The 21,820-nt window shown below is 41.0% G+C and overlaps 1 protein-coding gene across 1 annotated transcript in view; it reads left to right on the top strand.

Annotated features, from left to right (window-relative positions):
- Positions 1–21,820, top strand: part of LOC124113455 (zinc metalloproteinase-disintegrin-like kaouthiagin-like) — a 42,522-nt gene that overhangs the window by 16,021 nt on the left and 4,681 nt on the right. The window contains exons 3-14 of the mRNA XM_046473805.2: positions 9,497–9,732; positions 10,693–10,782; positions 11,523–11,676; positions 11,801–11,936; positions 12,717–12,795; positions 14,726–14,803; positions 15,575–15,726; positions 17,380–17,429; positions 17,827–17,938; positions 19,148–19,318; positions 19,851–19,986; positions 20,776–20,895. Of these exons, the coding sequence (XP_046329761.2) occupies positions 9,497–9,732; positions 10,693–10,782; positions 11,523–11,676; positions 11,801–11,936; positions 12,717–12,795; positions 14,726–14,803; positions 15,575–15,726; positions 17,380–17,429; positions 17,827–17,938; positions 19,148–19,318; positions 19,851–19,986; positions 20,776–20,895 (1,514 nt within the window). The remainder of the gene's footprint in view (positions 1–9,496; positions 9,733–10,692; positions 10,783–11,522; positions 11,677–11,800; positions 11,937–12,716; positions 12,796–14,725; positions 14,804–15,574; positions 15,727–17,379; positions 17,430–17,826; positions 17,939–19,147; positions 19,319–19,850; positions 19,987–20,775; positions 20,896–21,820) is intronic.

Genomic DNA, 21,820 nt, shown 5'->3' with positions numbered 1-21,820 from the left:
GAGTAACACGTGAAGCGTTTCTTAAATACTTTCACTATAATATTAACTATTCTACGTGTTTCATAAATATAACTTGTAATTGTACTCGCGCAGAATTAAATCGGCATTTATGTCTATGAATTATTACTAGTTGTGTAATTGTGTTAGGTCAAGGGTGTATGAAAATAGTTGTCCCGAAGTCACAGCCATATTTCGTGCGTAGGTTTTTTTTGGCACACTCTGCTCACTTTATTACTTGAGAAAATGAGTGAGTGAGTGAGTGAGTGAGTGAGTGGTTTTAAGCCGCTTTAAGCAATATTCCAGCAATATCACGGCGGGGGACACCAGAAATGGGCTTCACACATTGTACCCATGTCGGGAATCGAACCCGGGTCTTCGGCGTGACGAGCGAACGCTTTAACCACTAGGCTACCCGACCGCCCCCTTGAGAAAATGAGTTCTTAAAAGATGTTAAATTTGGACATTATTTAGGGACTGCACATTTATCATGGGTGAGGGGGGAGGGTGAGGTCCTGAAATAAATATTACATAAAATTGGAGGGGGGCGGAAGGAGGTAGTATGATACAGTCCTAAGACCAATCTCATCCCCAACCCTCCTCTATCCTATATTAAATGAACAATCCCAAAGAAGACTAAATCCGTTTCTGTACGAACCACTCACTCAGGACTTTATGTGCCCCAAAGCTCCACACGCTGTTACGTCAAATATATTACGTCTTCAATCAAACCTCGCCCCAGAAGAAATATTGTTTTTAAAGCCGTGAGTACATTACACATTTGCATAATGTTTCTTTATATACACGTAGCGGGGATGTTAGGGGCCTATTCTAACCCGGAGTCCCCCAGGGGCGTTTACATATATCATTGTGGTGCATATAAACGCAGGGTAATTTTACTACGACTTACTGTCGTGCATTTACATAGAGTTCATACGTGCATATACGTGATATTCAGGGACGTATAGACATCTTTAACATTAACATGTTTCATTAACATGTCTTGCTAACTATAAAACGTCAACGCCAGAGTGTAACCAGTCTCGATTTATCCGCCGTAATAGATTCCATTAGGAGTAAAAGGCAAAAGGGGTGGACATTATGGGAATGGATCACGGAAAATCAATGATCACTCCAGGTGTTGACGAAGAGGCTGTGCATCTTCTCCCCTACGGGTAGCACCCCCTGCGGATAGCACCCCCTACGCTTAGCACCCCCTACTTAGTTCCCGGTACTAAGATATGTTTTAAAGTGGTATTGCATTATCGGAAAATATTCTTCACGTTGCGTTATTTGTGCATGGCAGATGCTGTCCGCATAATATTAGCATTATATTTTGTTTGGCTTTTCCATACGTTCTGTTACTCGTAGTAGGTTGTTATGTGACTTTTCTTGGAAGGACACGAAGTTGGTTGCTAATGGGGCGAAATGAAGGAAGTGATTGAGTATAGTATTACGCCGCACTTGGCATTATTCGAGCAATATTCGGCGGGAGACACCAGAAATGGACGGAGGGCTGGAAAGTGGAACCTGATAAGTTCTGATATTAAGCATCTGTGGTCATTGCTAGTTCTTATTTTCGTATATAATATTCAGTAAAATACAAAATGAGCAATTACGTTCAGGTACCGTTATTCTGATCAGTTCGTTCTGAAGGATTAATATAGTCAAATTGCAAGCCTCCACTATGCGTCTTGATGTATGTATTGTTCGAGGTGAAGAAACCTTCCAGACAGGACTTACAATCTAACTGTTTCTGAAACCCTTACCAGCTTCTCGATAGACACATATTCAAGGTGACCGAGATTGAATGTAGGAATGGATTTAACCCGAGGGGATTGTTTTGTTATCATATTGATCTTGATTCATGAAGAATGTAGGCCTCCGGTCCATGTTTATACAGGTGGTCAGTCAGCATATAATATATGTAACAATAAATATTAGCAGTCAACATGCATCTTTCTGAAGCAATTTGCATGATAAATATACATATCCAGGTGTCGAATTTCATTCGAATCCGTTGATGCCAAAAGCATATAGTATTTGTTACGTGTAGGTTATGATATGAATTAAGTATGTACTTCTCACGCAGTGTTTTATACCGGACAAAAACCATCAAAAAATGGTTCTCATCTTCGACGTAACCTTCATTACAAAGAGAGAACAACCTTTTATCTCTGGGGATATTGAAATACCTCCCAGTTTCTATTTTGAGACAAGCGACACTGCAACGAAATTGTTCCATGGCCACGCGGAATTTTGCAATTGTGACATGTTTTAGGTATAATTCCGTTCCAAAAGTACCTTTAAAGAACATCTTTATCTTGGCATTAGTTCCCTGACAAAGGATTCTTTACTAATTACTGTTTGTGATTCCCATACATAGCCAAATACAAATCGAAACAACAAATACTTTAATTAATTTGGAAACCCAATTATTTTTGCCATTATTTGCTGCTGGTATAAGCATATTATAACACTTGTTTGGATATCTTTCTTTTGGCATATTTATGATCTAATCCATTTTTATAGAACGTTTTAATGCAAAAATACACAAAGGGTATCTGCCACATTCACCCAATACTGTTGAAAGCGGTGTTGAGATCTTCACTCCAAGAAAGCGTTTACATGAAAACACATGCGAATTGTTTCTATATTCGATCCACTTTCCAACCCCCAAACCCACACAGTAAAGTAGGCATAATTTTAGTATCAAATATCCTAAAAATAATTTAAACGGAATTGGTTTAAATCTACGTAATATGTAATATGTCTTGTAATCAGGAATCATACTTCGAAATCTGACACAATGAACATATTCGTGAGAGTTGGCCATTTGCCCATTTAGGGAATATCACACCCGGGACTTTGGCGCGACGAGCGAACACCTTAACCTCTAGGCTACACCCCAACTCGACCTACATGATTAAACTTGAATTTCTGTCTTTCATACATTTTTAGCTTGAATTAAACTAGACCGTCTCCTTGTGTAGTGGAGAGCGCAAGGTCAGTGGGTCAATGTCCGGTGGGACCCGTGAAGATTCCGGGGTAGAATAGGCCTTCAGCAACCCATGCTTGCCGTAAAAGGCGACTATGCTTGTCGTAAAAGGCGACAAACGGGATCGGGTGGTGAGGCTCGCTGACTTGGTTGATGCATGTCATCGATCTCAATTGCGTGGATCGATGCTCATGATGTCAATCACTGGATTGTCTGGTCCAGACTGGATAATGTACAGACACCCGTCATATAGCTGGAATATTGCTGAGTGCGGCGTGAAACAACGAACCAACCAACCAACCAATGTCCGGTGGTGCGTACCAAAAGACTTTAAAAAATAAATACTCGTTGTTACCCTGCCAGCTCTCGGTATTATAATTTAACAAAGCAGCCCATGCTTGCCGTAAAAGGCGACTATGCTTGTCGTAAGAGGCGACTAACGGGATCGGGTGGTCAGGCTCGCTGTCTTGGTTGATAGATTTAATCGTATCCCAATTGCGTGCATCGATGCGCATGATGTCAATCACTGGATTGTCTGGTCCAGACTCGTGTATTTACAGACCGTCGTCATAAAACTGGAATATTGCTGAGTGCGGCGTTTAACAACAAACAAACAAAATCAGTGGACTAGCACTTTAAAATCGGCATTAGTCCGGACTGGTACATGCAGCCACACACACACTTGCAAGCACGTCGTTATGACAAGTGCAATAATCTGGAACTTGACCTGAATACCTAACCCCACCTCGCCTTCTAAACCCATATCATGTGTACAGAGATAATGATGTTTTTAAGAATCTTACATATTTCCTAAGGACAGGCGATGATTGACGTGATCGATTCCGATACCAGTACATTTGCAATGCCACACCCATCAATCTCGTCAGCCACCAGGCTGCTCAGCGGGTCAATGACCGACCATTTGATATTCGAGGTGGAATTCGTAGTCGCTGTAACTGAAAAATAAATGATCAAAATACCTCCCCCCCCCTCTCTCTCCCCCCCCCCCCCTTCTTCCGAATTTCAAATGGTCGGAACCTAAGCATCAATGGTCTCCTCCCTGAGATGATACCGCGAGTACACATACTCCATCATTTATACGGGAGAGTTGGGAAACACGTCATCTTCCATTTTAGGGTGTGGTCGGCAGATGTAGTATGTAACAAACATGGCGTGGGTACATGTAGTCGTTCTTGCGTATCTCAGTTCATACATTCCGTAAATATCTCGAGGTTCTTGCATATTTCGATGTCCTTGTGTATGTTGAGTGAATGGTGCTGTCTTCGGCGGTAGACAACATTCACTCACTCACTCATCCACCGACATCTTCATCAATTATTTCAACGATTATAACTAGACAGTTTCATGTTTATTCCTTTTTGTAAGTTTACAGTTACATAAAAAGAAGGGGATTTTGTGTTATTATGCAATTGAAGTCATCCAGCAGGACTTCCTTTTAAGGGCCATACATAATTATAATGTCTGCTTGCTCTCTCTCTCTCTCTCTCTCTCCCTCTCTCGCTCTCTCTCCCCCCCTCTCTCTCTCTCTTTCCATTTTTTCCGAGTATGTGTGTGGAGAAATTGGTCGCAAATAATTTTCAACTGTATGATAAATGGGGCACTTGAATAAGTTATTTATTCATACGCCGTTTCTAAGGTTACTTCATTTACTGAATTACATTCTAAACAGTTTCCAATTCATGGTTATATAGAGTTATCGTGACGTGGTTCTCGATGTCCCAGACACATATAACATAATTACTATAACGTTGTGGCTAACGACCTGGATAACCGGGGCCATTTCATTATTGACTAATTGCCCCCTACACACTAATTTATAGTCATAGTTAAGTATGACTGAAAGCGATTCGCCACAGGAGAGGTGTTTGATTGATTACAGCAGAGCAAGTAGTTGACAAAAAGGTACTAACGGGATATAGTTAGCGTCTGATTAAGCCATTACATCTGTCATGTATGTCAAAATGTGACCACGGGCTATGCATGTGTATGCATACTGAGTGAACCGCAGAGCTGTAAAAGCTGCACGTCACGATCCTGGGAAAATAACCATTGCGGAAATATCTAGAATATGAATATAACAGGAACGCGGCGATGGTTCATTCCTCACATCTGACATAACGACGTCATTCTGCGTAGAACCTTTTAACCTTACGCACTGAATGTATTAGTGAATACTACACAAAATGGCCAAACATGATTAAATATCGTAAACTGTTCACAAATGGTAAAGTATCTACTTTTAAAAAAAACTGTGAAAGTTTCTCAGACATTTGGATGCTATACTGTGACATATTCTACAATATTATATAAACATATTTTTTTCCATCAAGTTTTCCATCAAGAGGAGGGATTGGCAAGCAAGCAAATCTGAATGCCTCTCCCAAACATGATAGATATGTTACATGTATTGCGTAAATGACATGAGAAAATGCACACATTATATAATTGACATTAAAGATAATTATTGTTCTGTAAGTGTTTTATTACTGGATTATCTTTTGTAACTACAGCTACGTTATTATTTACACCCAGCACAACAGCATCGCAGGATTATATAGCAAAGCCAACATTAAAAAAACACAGACAAAATCTCTAAATCGCCAAGAAGATAGAGTAAAACTGTGCACTGATTTCAAAATTTTAAGATTTGTTTCAGTCGTTAAATGCATATGTGAATTACCATTTAAAATTGAATTTAGATCGTAGCCTTTTACGAAATAATACACATTTTGCTGCCTTAATGTACTGTTTAAGGGACACGTAAGAAAGAAATGAAGTGCATCTTCCGCGTGATAGCCACATCAACATCTCGGCTGCCGGATATAAATCTGGAAATATCTTTTATAAAATGGTTAACAATCTAGTATGGGATTATCTCTCATCTTTAGTTCCAAATAGAGTGTCGGATGCAGGTGATTATTTGAGAAACTGCTCACAATTGCAAAACATTAAGTGTAAAACAAATAATTATGCCAAATACTTTATTCCAGATCCACCTAATATTTGGAACTACCTATTGAATACACTTATGACAGTAGTTTAGGAAGTTTAAAAGAGTTTTATAAAAAGCAATGATAAAAATGGAATATGCTTTTTTGTAAATTATGGATCAAGATTCTGTCAGGTTATACACTCCCGTCTCAGGCTTGGCTGCAGCGATCTTAACACAGCCATAATTTTCCAGATTCTACCATATATGCCATCTTACCGTACATCTAATACTGTATTGTTTGTTATTCGTATTTTTGTATAACTCATGGACCACTGATTGTTGTTATCGAGTAATAAAAGTAAAGGTACCAAAAGGAAACAGTGAACACATGCTTTTAAATTGTTTAACGATGAGCATTTCGGTGCTGTTTTTTATGCACGTATATATGTTCATAGTCTATACTTTATATACTATATAGTGATACAGAGCTGGTATATGATGTCGTAGGGTTTTCGAGACACGACACGTACCTTATACTTGTGGTAGGGACTGACTAATAGTTGAATGGTAACAATGTGTAACTCGGTTGATTGCCTCAGCGCATCCTGATACCGTGCTCATGCAACCAGCCACTGGTTTGTCTGTAACAATAATCACTTACACGCTTAAGTAATTACACTGCTATTGGAGGGCACGGGTGGTCCAATCGTCTAAGGCGCCGCGATTCGCTGTGCAGAGTTGCGTCCCTTGGGCACGCCAGAAACCTATCATTATGGGTTCGAATCCCGGTTCGCCCCGATTATGTTTCTAGGTTTGTCAGCACCATACCTGTGCTCGTGGGTTTCACCAAAGTGGTAAACGTCTGAGACCTACATCACTTCGGGCTTTCCTCCCACATTAAGCTGACACGCCGTGATATAACTGGAATAATGTTAAAATCGGCGTTAAACCCAACTCACTCACTCACTCACACTGATATTGGTGTTGGGGTGGGGTGTTCTTGCGTTCAGTCGCCGGTTTAGTCACATCCTCGGTTATTTACAATGCGGCATGATAAAACTAGACATTTTTGCACTGTGACATTCAATGTCACACCCATGATTGGAAAGAAAAACACAACTCGTTGGTGATCAGTAAAAGCATTTTTTGCCCGTTTGGGATGATGGCATAGGTCTTAATAATAGCTGCAAAAAAAGTCAGGATACACGTGTCATCTCTTGTATTAGTAACATATAGAATATCGTTCAATCGACGGACCATTCTGACACATCAAACTCACTAAGTCTTAGCATTCTCAGGAAATGCTTCGGGTTAGAATTGGTCTTCAGCAAGCCATACTTGTCGAACATAGCGACTAACGGGATCGGGAGGTCAGGCTCGCTGACTTGGTTGATGCATGTCATCGTATCCCAATTGCCTAGACTGATGCTCACGATGGTTATCATTGGATTGTCTGGTCCAGACTGGATTATTTACAGACCGCCGTCATATGGCTGGAATATTGCTGAGTGCGGCGTTAAACAACAAAGAAACATACTGACAAAACTATTAATTGATTCGACATAATAATAATCCTGATTATGAATTGTTTAAACCACTTTTTTCAGGGCGTTACATGAAAGATCATACTCCTTGTTACCCTGTCTGGCGCTCGGCATTGAGGGGCTAAAACAAATACTGGCTCGGAGTCAGTATAGTGTATCTGAGTGGGGTATTCATGTTTAACTGCAGCATGGTATCTCAGTAGGCTAGCACTATAAAACCATCATAAGTTGGACTAGCACACACACACACACACACACACACACACACACACACACACACACACACACACACACCTGCATTGCATGCACGTCGCTATATAAGTGCAATAATCTTGGACGCGACGTTAAACCACATTTCATCTCACTTTATATATTGCTGGTGTCTGGAATGCCTCCAAGGAGTCTATTGAATGAGCAAGTAGATGTGATGGCCAGACACAACATATGTAAGCCACGGCGATTTTTATATTAATTCCCATTATAAATCTCAAGGACATTACATGTCCAGGTCATTACACGGAGATTAAGGAGAACTTCCCTGAAGGGCCGACCTGATCTTTGACCTGACCTCGGACCTAAAACACGACAAACGTTCCATAGTCTCCTGGCTTGCGTGTTTGAGACACAACACGTCCTCTGTGCTTTAAATGTTGACATAAATGTGAATTATTTGATTAAAATAAAATATGAACCTATTCACAGTATCACTGTATGTCAAGGTCGCTATATAAGTGTAATAATTCTGAACGGCGTTAAACCTCATTTCACATCACCTAACTACTTGTATATATGAGAACAAAAGAATATATTCCTGTAAATTGTTCCAAATCGCTTCATTCCACATTGCGTATGCCTGTAGGTTAGCGACGTACATCCCCCTCAGGGGTGGGGTGGGGTGGGGTGGGGTGGGGAGGGGTGGGGTGCGCTTACCTACTTTCATAACGTGGGCTACCAACACGATGCACTTCACACCAAGATATGTTTTTGTTTGTTGTTTAACGCCGCACTCAGCAATATTCCAGCTATATGACGGCGGCCTGTAAATAATCGAATCTGGAGCAGACAATCCAGTGATTGACATCATGAGCATCGATCCACGCAATTGGGAAACGATGACATGCATCAACCAAGTCAGCGAGCCTGACCACCAGATCCCGTTAGTCGCCTCTTACGACAAGCGCAGTCGCCTTTTACGGCAAGTACGGTTTGCTGAAGACCTTTTCTACCCCGGACCTTCACGGGTCGCACTTCACATCACAAGTGAGGTTCAGTGAGCACGTTTTCTGACAGTGTGCTCATGTTACCAATCACTGTCTCAAAGAGGGACAAGTATTGTCATCTATGTTAAGTTTTAGAAGAAAAAGAAATATTCAGTGACCGCTGAAAAACTACCCTGTCTCTTTTCACAACACAGTGTTTTCTCGGAGAGTGGATAGCCTGTAGTCCTCACCACTTGATATAAAATCACGAAATATCGTCAATTAATTACACAATATTGTGTCTCACAACAGATATGACATAATATTTTGACGGGCCCTTGGATTTTTATAGAGACTGAATATGTTTTCTCTCAAATGAGTACATAAAAGTTATATTAACCACAAGTAAATTTTTAAGAACATCTAGCTCTCCCAGTGAACACTTTACCTTTGGGGGAACCTGAGAACACATATTTTTCCAACATTTTCGGGGACAGATTATATTTTTCAATTTTTCAAAAACACTCCAGACCCCACCTCAGAATATCAAATGGTCGACCGATTAAGCCTTCCGCTTGTCCCAACAGAGGGCTCTGATTCCACGCTGCGTGTTGAAGTTAATTATTCATTTCACGATATCATTAGTATACTACTCAAAATTTGCTCAGAACCAATGAATCATCTTTAGGCAAAAGTTTGGTCCTTAGCAAAAGTTGAGTAATATATATATTTGATCACAGCTTATGTCTGTGAGAATATATTCTGTGAAAAAAGAAATGGTATGTCATCATCATTTTCTTTGCAGATGGACACGTGCAAGTCTACTTCAACATCCGACAGCGGGGATCACACTACACGAATGAAGTTGGATGTATCTTTCCGAAAACGTTGCAAATAGTTATAAAAGATGGAAATAATTCCATCAACCTTCACCTTCATATAAACAATGAAATAGACACACACGTGCCGCTGTATATTTCGGATTTGACGTCAGACGGGAAATATTACGTCAAAGTGTACCGCCCATCACGTGCTTACAATGTGAGTATGTTCCAAGTATTGACGCATCCTCTTGCATCAAGGGGATAATATACATTGCGATGCTGTGACGCCACAGCTGCAGTCGCTCAGTATATTATTTAAACTTTTAAGTACTTTTTAATATTTCTTTAAGAAGAGTTGAAGTGTTCTCGTATTGATTCCGAGGAAGAACAGACCCACGTGTGATAAACCCCGTGAAGATCCGGGTTAGAATTGGTCTTCAGCAACCTAAGCTTGTCGTAACGGGTTGTCAGGCTCACCGAATTGGTTGATGCATATCATCGCATCCCAATTGCGTAGATCGATGCTGATGATGTTAATTACTGCATTGTCTGGTCCAGATTATATTATTTACAGACCGCCGTCATATAGCTTGAATATTGCTGAATGCGGCGTTAAACAACAATCAAACATGCTTGTCGTACAATGTGACTCAAGGGATTGGATTGGCTAGGTGACTTGATTGATTGCTGATCATCTTACCAAACCGGCGTTGATATTTGCTCATGTTTTCAATCACTGGTTTGTCTGGCCTACACGAGACTATTTGCAGGTCGCAGTGTTTGCACTCAGCAATATTCCAGCTATATGACGGCGGTCTGTAAATAATGGAGTCTGGACCAGACAATCCAGGGATTGACAACATGAGCATCGATCTACGCAATTGGGATCGATGACATGAATCAACCAAGTCAGCGAGCCTGACCACCCGATCCCGTTAGTCGCCTCTTACGACAAGCATAGTCGCCTTTTACGGCAAGCATGGGTTGGTGAAGACCTATTCTATCCCCGATTTTCACGGGTCACAGGTCTCAGTGATATGGCTGAAATAGTGGTGACACTGTTAAATACCCCTCATTGAGTATCTTAATGACAATTTATAATAATGATAATAAGGTTATCTTTGCATCTATATTGTATCTATTTAGCTATAATTCCATTTTATTCGTCCCAACGAAGAGTTTCGCAGCGTACCAGGACATCAGTTACGGGGCGGCCATGTTGGTTCAATGTGCCGGTTGGGACGGGCTGGCACCGTCATTCGATCTGGTAAGTCGGTCCTCCATAGTTCCCAACAAGTGGAGCGTCGTGATTAGACCATACTGTTGATAAGGAATTTGCCGGAGACTAACACTCGTGTCAAATGATACATCTAGGCGCTCTCCTTGACTATCCATTATTTTTCTGAAATAAGATCTGAGTTATTTCACCTCCGCGGTGAAGTGGATAGAGCGTCTGCCCGGAGAGGTCGTCGGTTCGATCCCCGGCCGCGTCATACCCAAACACGTTAAAAGATGGTACTTGTTGTTACTCTGTCTGGCGCTCGGCATTGAGGGGCTAAAACAAGGACTGGTCGGCTCGGAGTCAGTATACTATGTCTGAGTGGGGTATTCATGTGAAACACCGGCATGGTATCTCAGTCGGCTAGCGCAATAAAACCGACATTACTATTGACAATCACACGCACGCACGCACGCACACACACACATGCACAGAAAAGCACAAGAATCTTGAACGCGACGTTAACCTCATTTACCTCACCGTAAAACATCAGTAGTTTGTATGGATTAGGTACAGAAGAGCTCCCACCATAAAGAAAACGAAAAACATCATTAATTATCAGTCTGTTTTAATCGCTGTGCATCATTGTAATGAGAGACAATGTGGTCTGTCCCTCGTAGCTCTTTGAATAGCTCAAAATATTTGCATGTAATTTTTTATTTTTAAATATATTACTAGAGGTATGACGTACATAGAGATCTTAACTATGTTAACAATGTTATTTTTAGGAAGGAACATTGTACCTTGACGGTAAAAAATACATGTTAAAGAAAGTCCACGTTGGCTTCCGGGGAAGGAGGGACGCCACATATACCAATGACGACAAACATCACACGTACAGCTTAACGCTGGCACCAGAGGAGGTTATAGATCAAATAAAAGGTAAATGAATATATACTAATTTTGTAGTTTCATAAAAAACTGAAAGTTTTAACAAAATTGCCCTTAAACAAGATTTTTGTATATGGCTGTGTCTCCGGACCTCACTGTTGTGTCATATTTGCAGATATACACCGCACGCGACGCGAGACGTCAACATCAGATGCACGTGCGCCGCCCCGCAATGCACGGACTTCACGTGCAGCAATATCCGACTACTACGTGGATTGTGTGGTGGTTGTTGATTTCGCTATATATCGGGGGTAGGCTTAACCCCAGTAGACAAACATAATTATAGTTTATGTAATTAATCACGCTTCCGATAACTGTTGACATTTTACTTTAGTAAAAAATATAATGATTGATAGGAGATGATTAGTGAACTGATATAAATTAATGACCTGCTAAAGATCACTATATTTGTCTTTGTTAATTCACATTCTCAGTTAAAAATGATAGATGATTTATCAGGAATGAACTCATTCAATGTTCCAATTTATTATAGTTCTTTTGAATATTCCATTCTTTGTTTCAAACAGACAAAACATATGTTCGAAGGCTTATGAAATGGGTTCTTAATCACCTCTTAAAAGATTGTATAGGACAACAAAACGTTACTCTCTCGTGGTTTGCCGCCAGTAAGCACGCCCACACACACACACACACACACACACACACACACACACTTTTCTTTCAATAGTTTCCAAAAACGTATGAGCGACAAACTTTGAATTATTTTCATGCAAAAAATGTGATTATAACGTTGTCAGCACACGTGGTGTTTGAATATCTACTTATTGGATATGTCACGGAATTCACGTGATGTAGCGAAATGGCGACGCTGTTTGCTTTGTATTCAACAGAACGTTGACTGTATGTGCTGTTCATCGTGTTGGGAATTTGTGAAAAAAACCCAACATTTTTTACCTTCCGCGCTGTTTGGTGATCGGATTTTTCAAAGATTTGTGTAGTTTCCCTAACAAATTTCGAAGCTGAATTTGTTGATTTTCTCTAAAAATATTTTCTGTTTTCCCGTTTTGCAGGTGGGTCACACAAAGTAACAACATTCCTGACAATGCACTGGCAAACATACGCCGGTACTTCGCGCATGTCATTAACGGGGTGAGTAATTAAGTTAATGATTAATAGATTAAGGTTCCTTACCAGTGTTAAACTATTTTCTCACTGTTCTTAATTATCGAGTAATACGTAAATATATATCACAATCTAAATTATTACACGGGCAGACAGGACCCGTGAAGATCCGGGTCAGAATCCAATTGCGTGGATAGATGCTCATGATGTCAATCACTGGATCATATGGTCCAGGCTCGATTATTGACAGACCGCCGTCATATTTCTTAGTGCGGCGTTAAACAACAAACAAACAAACAAACAAACAAAGACATACAGACAGATAATATACTACAGTCCTTTTATGCAACCACGGACACATTCTAATACATACATTTTAAGAAACAGATAAAAACAATCATACCAAAAGCTAAAACACATACTTTTCAACAAAAAAACCCACGCATACAGATATTTGTGTAGCGTTTTGTTTTTATCTCTTTTCTAGAATAGTCTTGCAGGTTTTGACACATAATCCCATTACAAAAGGGCTGGAGAGAATATAACATACTTTCTGACAACCAGTAGAGGCACTAAAATGTTCCAAACTCTCAAAACATTTCGGGGTGGTTGGGTAGCCTTGTGCTAAGTGTCTGCGCTCGTCCCGCCGATGGCCCGGGTTCGATTCCCCAGTTGGGTACAATGTGTGATGCCCATTTCTGGTGTCCCCCGCCGCGATATTGCTGAAACAATAATTAAAGCGACGTAAACCCACACTCACTCACTCAATACATATAAGATTTGGCGGTTCCCTCACATCAGTATAGTTAGGGCACTGCCACAATGCATGACACTCGTCTTCCACGCAGTCAGTACACGTAAAATAAACTTTGTCAGCAACTGGCAGATGTGCATAGCTCCCAGTCTCGCATGAGATACTGAGATACATTAGAAACTCAACACGTTTGTTTCAATGTTCGGCATAATTTTCACCGTCCGGAACAATCAACTTCGTTGTGTAGTCAGTGGTCGTGATCGTAGCGTGCTCACACCACAACTCGATATCATCAAACATGGAGCTCTAGTTTTCTGACATGAAATCCTAACACCTCTGATGAAGTTTAGGTTTAAATAAACCACTCTACGATAACACGACCTTTGTTAAATCAATATGTAGGAAGTGTATGTACCGAACATCGGTCATAAATTTCGTCGGTTTTCTGGGTGGAGTGAGTGAGTGAGTATGGTTTTACGCCGCTTTTAGCAATATTCCAGCAATATCACGGCGGGGGACACCAAAAATGGGCTTCACACATAGTACCCATTGTCGGGAATCGAACCCGGGTCTTCGGCGTGACGAGCGAACGCTTTAACCACTAGGCTACCCGACTGCCCCTTTTCTGGGTGGAAGATTCAATGCGTTTTTAAACATACTGTATTGACATTAAAAGTCAGATAGATTGGGCAAAGGTTGTCGAACTTACAAAGCCCTTTCCATAAACATATATGTAGGCATCTGACAATAGTGTAAATATTAAACATTGAAATAAATATAAAAATAATTTCTATACATGTCTGGTGTTAATGTCTTACACAAAATGATATCTATCTTAAGTGTAGCTGTCCACATTTTGTGGATGTTTCGAGGGGAAACACGTCAGTGTGATTGATAGAGAGTACCTCGGTGCTTTGCAAAGCATTACACTTATTTCGTTGCCTGTCAGCTTAATGTGGGAAACGAGCCTGTTCCACTGAACAACTTGGGTGAAAACCTAATCTGAAACTGGAGTGTATGACTAGCCTATCCTGGACAGTGACTTCCGGCGTCTGTGATCGCTTGGTCACCCATCAACTGCTGTATAACACAACGAATAATAAATACTGACAACACATAAGAACATGATAGACAGACATAAAGTGATAATATGCCGCAGTTATTTTATTTCATTACCTATATCATGAACGATATGATTGACAGGTTAACCTCCGCTACAAGACAATGGAGGACGTGGATTTCAGGATCAACGTCAGGCTTATAGGCTACGTCATCGCCCAGGTACGTAATGCACCCCTGAAGCAAGAAGATGAGTTGCAGTTGTTGCATATTCTGTAAAAATAATCGCCTGTTAAATGTTGTTTAAAAGCTGTTACGCATAACGAAAAATAATAATAATTGTAACGGAGCCTATTCTTTAATCCTAGAATTACTTTATTAACCGTGGTTATTTGAAGGTATTCTCCTGGAATGTATTTGGAGCAAATCCCATCTGGCCGTCAAGTTATGGATTGTCCTTAAACACATAGCAGATATGAAAAGTGTAACCTAGCCGAATTTGTATAGTATCATACTCCGATCGTTACTCTTACTGATGCCCATAGCTGGGGTCCGTTCACAAAGAGATTGCAGCAGTAACATTGACTTACAAAAGTCGTAGCGCTACAATCGCTTTGTGACCCGGGAAGATCCGGGTATAGAATAGGTCTTCAGCAACCCATGCTTACCATAAGAGGCGTAAAAGGCGCATAACGGGATCGGGTGGTCAGGCTCGCTGACTTGGTTGATGCATGTCATCGTTTCCCAATTGCGTGGATCGATGCTCATGATGTCAATCACTTTATTGTCTAGTCCAGACTCGATTATTTACAGACCGCCATCATATAGCTGGAATATTGCTGAGTGAGGCGTTAAACAACAAATAAACAAACGAACGATCGCTTTGTAACACGGGTCCCGGGTCTGTTGCATTACAGGTTCTCGTTGTAGGCAGAACTTTTGTTACTGCGAAACCCCAATTGTCTGACTAACACATCCGTTCATGTACCCCAGACAGGAGTAGCCTCGCCGTGGACGGAGAAGACGAAGACGTTCAGGAACGGTCGTGAACATGTAAATGCTGACGACGTTCTCGAGTCACTGAAGACGTGGGTCACCACCGTCCCCAACATGCCCCGCCACGACCACGTCATTCTGTTTACTGGGTAACTGTGTGGTTCCATAATTACCTCGATATATCCTATTTATATACTTTCTGAGGGTTCTGTTGATATGTACTGCTCAAAAGAAATTAATAAACACCGGACCGCCTCCGTGGTCTAGTGGTAGAGCGTCAGCCCGGAGAGAGGAATGTCCGGGGTTTGATCCCCTGCCGCGTCATACAAAAACACGTTAAAGATGGTACTTGTTACCCCTTATGGCACCGACAATAAAGTCCAAAAACAAGGACTGGTCGGCTAGGAGCCAGTATACTGTGTCTGAGTTGGGTATTCATGGTAAACTGCGGCATGGTATCTCAGAGGGCTAGCAGGATAAACTGTCAGTCCGGACTGGTACGCACACACACACGTGCATGCACTTCGCTATATAAGTGCAATAATCTTGGACACCATTTCACCTCACCTGATGAACAGCGATTGTTTCACATCACTATAGTTAATCTGTAATGCCATGCACATTACACATTGTAATATGTGAAAGAATTGAGAGTGCTTTAACTTCGTTAGAGTAGTGTATATGTCAAACTGTATTCTCTGATCCTTACACAATTGAAACAAGTTTCACCAATTCAAATCAGTCAACGCCATGTTCAATCTCATTAAACAAAGATTTGAGGACATCCCATTAAGGGTCACGTCAGAACACCCTTTCATCCGACCAATCAAAGCGTCGCTTACCAGATCATGAAGTGAGTGAGTGAGTGAGTTGGGTTTAACGCCGCTTTTAACAGTATTCAAGTTATATCACGGCGTGTCAGGTTAATGTGGGAGGAAAGCCCGAAGTGATGCAGGTCTCAGACGTTTACCACTTCGGTGAAACCCACGAGCACGGGTATGGTGCTGACAAACCGAGAACTATAATTGGGGCGAACCGGGATTCGAACCCACGATCATAGGTTTCTGGCATGCCCAAAGGGAGGCAACTCTGCACAGCGAATCGCGGCGCCATAGACGACTGGGCCACCCGTTCCCCCACCAGATCATGAAAGTGACAGTCGGAATGTGTTTTCTAATCATGCAACCTCGAAAAAGTTAACACGGGGTGTGCCGAACAACTGTTACGGCCCATACGACTGATTCCGTCAAAATTATCGTCTATGCACAGTACGTGGGAAGCACTGCAATACAATGACAACCATATATTAGACATTCCAGAATGTTCTTTTGTTCATTTTTCAAAAGTTTAATCGAGAACTGTGTCAACATATTTTTCAAGCGTAGTCTGAAATGGGAGTCGCCAGGTTGAAACGAGTGCCGTAAAGCTCGAGAAAGCTGCTTTCTAATTGGCTGATGTCGACTTCTTGTTAGTAATTTCAGTGATCGGTCAAAGTTCGCGAAAGGTCGTTCTGACGTGCAGCGAGAACTTAGATATGATTTTAATGAGATTGCGCCATGTTGCAAGAAAGGTTTTGGTGATGACTTCATGGTCCAGTTGTGTATCATAGTTCAATGGGTTATAACATTTGGATGAATTTTCAAAATATACAACGGTAAATTAATTATTATTTTCTTAGGGGTATTGTCGTAATTAAAATTAATTAGTAGCCTCTATAAATATGAATGACAAGCGTTGTTTTGTCTTCAGGTATATATGAATTTATGAAATGTTCAAAATTGACAATAATTTCTGTATTGCAGGTATGACCTGTTCGGAGAGGACAGCGGCTTCAGCTCGAACTATACCACAGGTAAGAACTGAACTGTCGAGACAATAATTTACTTGTTTAAATTTTTTAATTTTTCGGAAGTGTCCTCACCTTATATATGTAAAACGTCCACGCCGGAGAACAATCAGTCACGATTATCTACTAAAATAGATTCCATTGGGCGTAAAAGGCAAAATGGTGATGAGTATTATGTGAACTAGACATTATCTGTCTAGCTTCAGAAGTGTAAGTAAATTCAGCATCGGTGTCTGGAATGTGTGTGTAACTCAAGGGTAGTGTGTTTGAATGTCAAATGAGCTACAATATACATGTTTGCTTTTGTTTTATTACTATCATATTGATGTCATGTGTTGCTTTCTAAAGTTTCGTAAAACAAAATAGCTATAAGCATTAATACATCTGAACATTTGTTCCTTAGGTTTGGCATTTATTGGAACCATGTGTCAAGGTGAAGGTCGAAGTGTTTCTGTCGTCGAGGACCATGGGGGGTTCCAAAGTGTTGGCACCGCGGCTCACGAGCTAGGGCATAGGTCAGTTCTGTGGATATATGGCAATGGCGCACATTTCATCGAAAACTTGTTTGTTTGTTTGTTGTTCAACGCCGCACTCAGCAATATTCCAGCTGTATGACGGCGGTCTGTAAATAATCGAGTCTGGACCAGACAATCCAGTGATTGATATCATGAGCATCGATCCACGTAATTGGGATACGAAGCCATGCATCAACCAAGTCAGCTAGCCTGACCACCCGATCCCGTTAGTCGCCCTTACGACAAGTATAGTCGCCTTTTATGGCAAACATGGGATGCAAAAGACCTATTCTAACCCCGGATCTTCACGGGTATCATCTAAAAATAACTCATTTTGTTAAAGCTTAGTAAGATCATTCAGAGTTAAATTTATTAGGTGAGGGTAATTTTGCTTTTTATTGTTCAAAGTGGATATAGATTATGATTGCTCTGTCTTAAATGGGGTACGGGTGTCCTAGTCGTCTAATTCGCTGTACAGAGCTGCATCTCTTTGGGGACGCAGCAACCTATGATTATGGGTTCGAATCCCGGTTTGCCCCGATTACATTTCTAGGTTTGTCAGCTCCATACAGTGTATGCTGATTTCATCAAAGCGGTAAACGTCTGAGATCTGCATCACTTCAGGCTTTCCTCCCACATCAAGCTGACTCGCCGTGATATAACTGGAATATTGTTCGCAGTGGCGTTAAACCCAACTCACTCTATCTTAAGTCCTTAATGTCAGGATTTCATTTGACCAACTGTTTAATATGCTGGTTTGATTTTTTATTAGGGACCGTACATTTAATTTTCGTATATTGCAAAACCAGATATATATGAACCTAAATAATTGTGTGTTTTTAATAAAAAGAAAACCCACCTTGCAACAATGCAATTTATGTGGCGGGCATTTTTTTCCAATAGTCCAAATCAGAATTTTTTTTTTTCAATCATTTTCTGGGACAATGTATTCTATTGGATAAAATTCCAACCCAACCCCAGCATATGAAATGGTTCGGTGCCTAAGAGAGGCAGGATATTCTTTCGGCTACTTCTTCAAGGCATACAATGTTACTCTGTCAAGGGAGGAACCAAACATTCTATTCACAGCGTTACGCGCGAAAAGTTTATTTTGTATGTGTTAAACCTGAGGCAAATTATTTTTTTAAAACAATTCCAGCCAACCTCAGAATATTACATTACTACATTACAACAATTTGTTATCTGCAGTCTCGGTGCCGAACACGACGGACTCAACAACACCTGCACACCGGCGGATAGATACATCATGGCCGGGGCGTCTTACAACGAAACGTCCGCCAATAAATATAATCCGTGGAGGTTTTCCCCGTGCAGCATCAACTACTTCAAAGTGTACATCGACGGCGTCATTAACAACGTGTAGGTCGTGTGCACTAACGTACAATGACATGGCGTGCTTGTCGGGAACTATGTGCAAGGAAAACGCAGATATGCCAATCAAACGTGATAGCTGTCTGTCAATTAAACACCACGTGAAATATATAACTCAACATGGACATTGTGACGGAATTATGCGTATTACATGACTGATGTCTAGATACAGACTACCTGACAAGTTCCTGATTCATATGTGGACGTGGATGGGCTTATAATTGTTTTGACTAAACAACATTATTTTTTACAAATCTATTAAATCTTCCACAATGTTCAAGATGCTATCCAAATGTCAAATACTTTTTTCTCGTTATGAACATTCCAGCAAAACAAAAATTATATCAACATTCACATCCTATGATATCTAAAATATATAACTTAAATTTTTTTTATAACGATACTTTAAAAAAAGGTAAAAAAATTAAATATACAAATTACATAGAGACTTGCAACGTTTATGGAAAGCAATTTCTTTATTCTTCATAACATTAAATGACATAAGCATTTCTGTTTTCAGTAAGGAGTCGACGTGTTTCCGGTCTAAGCTGACCCCTGTCGGTGTGCCCAACATCACGGGGGAGATGGCGGGGCAGCTGCTGGGGCCTGACGAGCAGTGCAGACACATATACGGACCTACCTCATACCTCTGCAGGGTACGGCATGTTCAAGTATCCTGAAATCACGCTAGTCCGTAACTTTTTGTCCGATTCTCCTTAGTCCGAACCCTGTTATTCTGGATCCCGTTAGTTCGACATTCGTTAGAATATACGAACCCCGTTATTCTTGATCCCGTTAGTCCAACACTCGTTACAATATACGAACCCCGTTATTCTTGATCCCGTTAGTCCAACACTTGTTCGACACTCGTTAGAATATACGAACCCCGTTATTCTGGATCCCGTTAGTTCGACATTCGTTAGAATATACGAACCCCGTTATTCCGGATCCCGTTTGTTCGACACTCGTTATAATATACGAACCCTGTTAATCTGGATCCCGTTTGTTCGACACTCGATAGAATATACGAACCCCGTTAGTCCAACACCCGTTAGAATATACGAAACCCATTATTCTGGATCCCGTTAGTCCAACAACACCCGTTAGAATATACGAACCCCGTTAGTTCGACACTCGATATAATATACGAACCCCGTTATTCTTGATCCCGTTAGTTCGACGCTCGTTAGAATATACGACACCCATTATTCTGGATCCCGTTAGTCCAACACCCATGAGAATATACAAGATTTCCATATTCAGAACTATAAGGAAAAGAAACTGAATAGGGAACATACATTTGTACTCTTGTGAACCACCACTGGTAGTTTCAACAGAATACACATTTTACTTACAAAGTCATACTGTGAGTAAAATCGAAAATCGAGGATATGCTGTCAAATTTAATTATTTGTGTTTGTTGAAAGCATTTGTTTATTTGCCAGGGTGAAAATTTCGGCGACGCAACTGACATATGCCGCGCTATGTTCTGCCGGAACCCCAAGACGGCCAACAAGTGCGTGCTTCACTCTGCCGCCAGGGGAACGTCGTGCGGGAACAAGAGGGTAGGTGGCCTTACATAACGATAGTGTGTTACAGTAGGCAGGTTAAACACCAGTTGGAAGAATATTTCAATTACTTCACGGCATATTGTTCACGCGTGTCCTAAATTGTTGCAGGTCGCAGGTGCTAATGGCTCAAAAAATCTTAATCGGACCTACCAGTTCACCTTTTTCTACCTGTCCTCTATTCTAGAATTGAAATCCGTAAGGTGGACCCGTTGGGGAAATCTTCAAATATTTTATGGAATATGTCACATGGTTCTGAATTCTGATGATTTTTTTGTTCGTTGTTTAACGCCATACAGGAATATTCCATCTATATGGCGGGTCTGGGCCAGCCAATCTAGTGATTGATATCATGAGCAACGATCCACGCTTTTGGGATACGATGACATGCATCAAACAAGTCAGCGAGCCTGACCACTCGATTCCGGTTGTCGCCTCTTACGGCAAGCATGGGTTGCTGAAGACCAATTCTAACCCAGTCATTGCCAGCTCAGAGGCTACAACAGTGCGATCAATTCTAACACCACATGGTTTTAATTATCCCGTAGACAGGCGGAAACTCAAACAACTATTTACCATATTTGCGGAAAATGACGGCTAACGTTAGTATTGCCTGTATCAGTTAATGATCAATGTAACTTTACGTTGACACTTCGCCCTTTTACGACTCTTCTCTTCTATGACAATAGTTCAGTATAGAGTTTGTCGGTCTGTCTGTTTGTTTGTTTGTTGTTCCATCATCGTGCCGGCGGTCTGTAAATAATCTAGACCAGACAAACACGACATTGATATTATGATCAGCGTCCCTCGGATACGATGTCAATCCTCCATGTGGCCGGGCCAGACCACTCGTCCATTTGGTCGCCTCTTTTATGACCAGCAAAGCTTACTGGGGGCATATTTGTTCTATATTTGATATGGT

This window comes from Haliotis rufescens, unplaced genomic scaffold (genome assembly GCF_023055435.1).
Source record: "Haliotis rufescens isolate VD_foot unplaced genomic scaffold, xgHalRufe1.0.p SCAF_6, whole genome shotgun sequence".
Lineage (NCBI taxonomy): Eukaryota > Metazoa > Mollusca > Gastropoda > Lepetellida > Haliotidae > Haliotis > Haliotis rufescens.
This window is presented reverse-complemented; position numbering and strand designations above follow the sequence as displayed.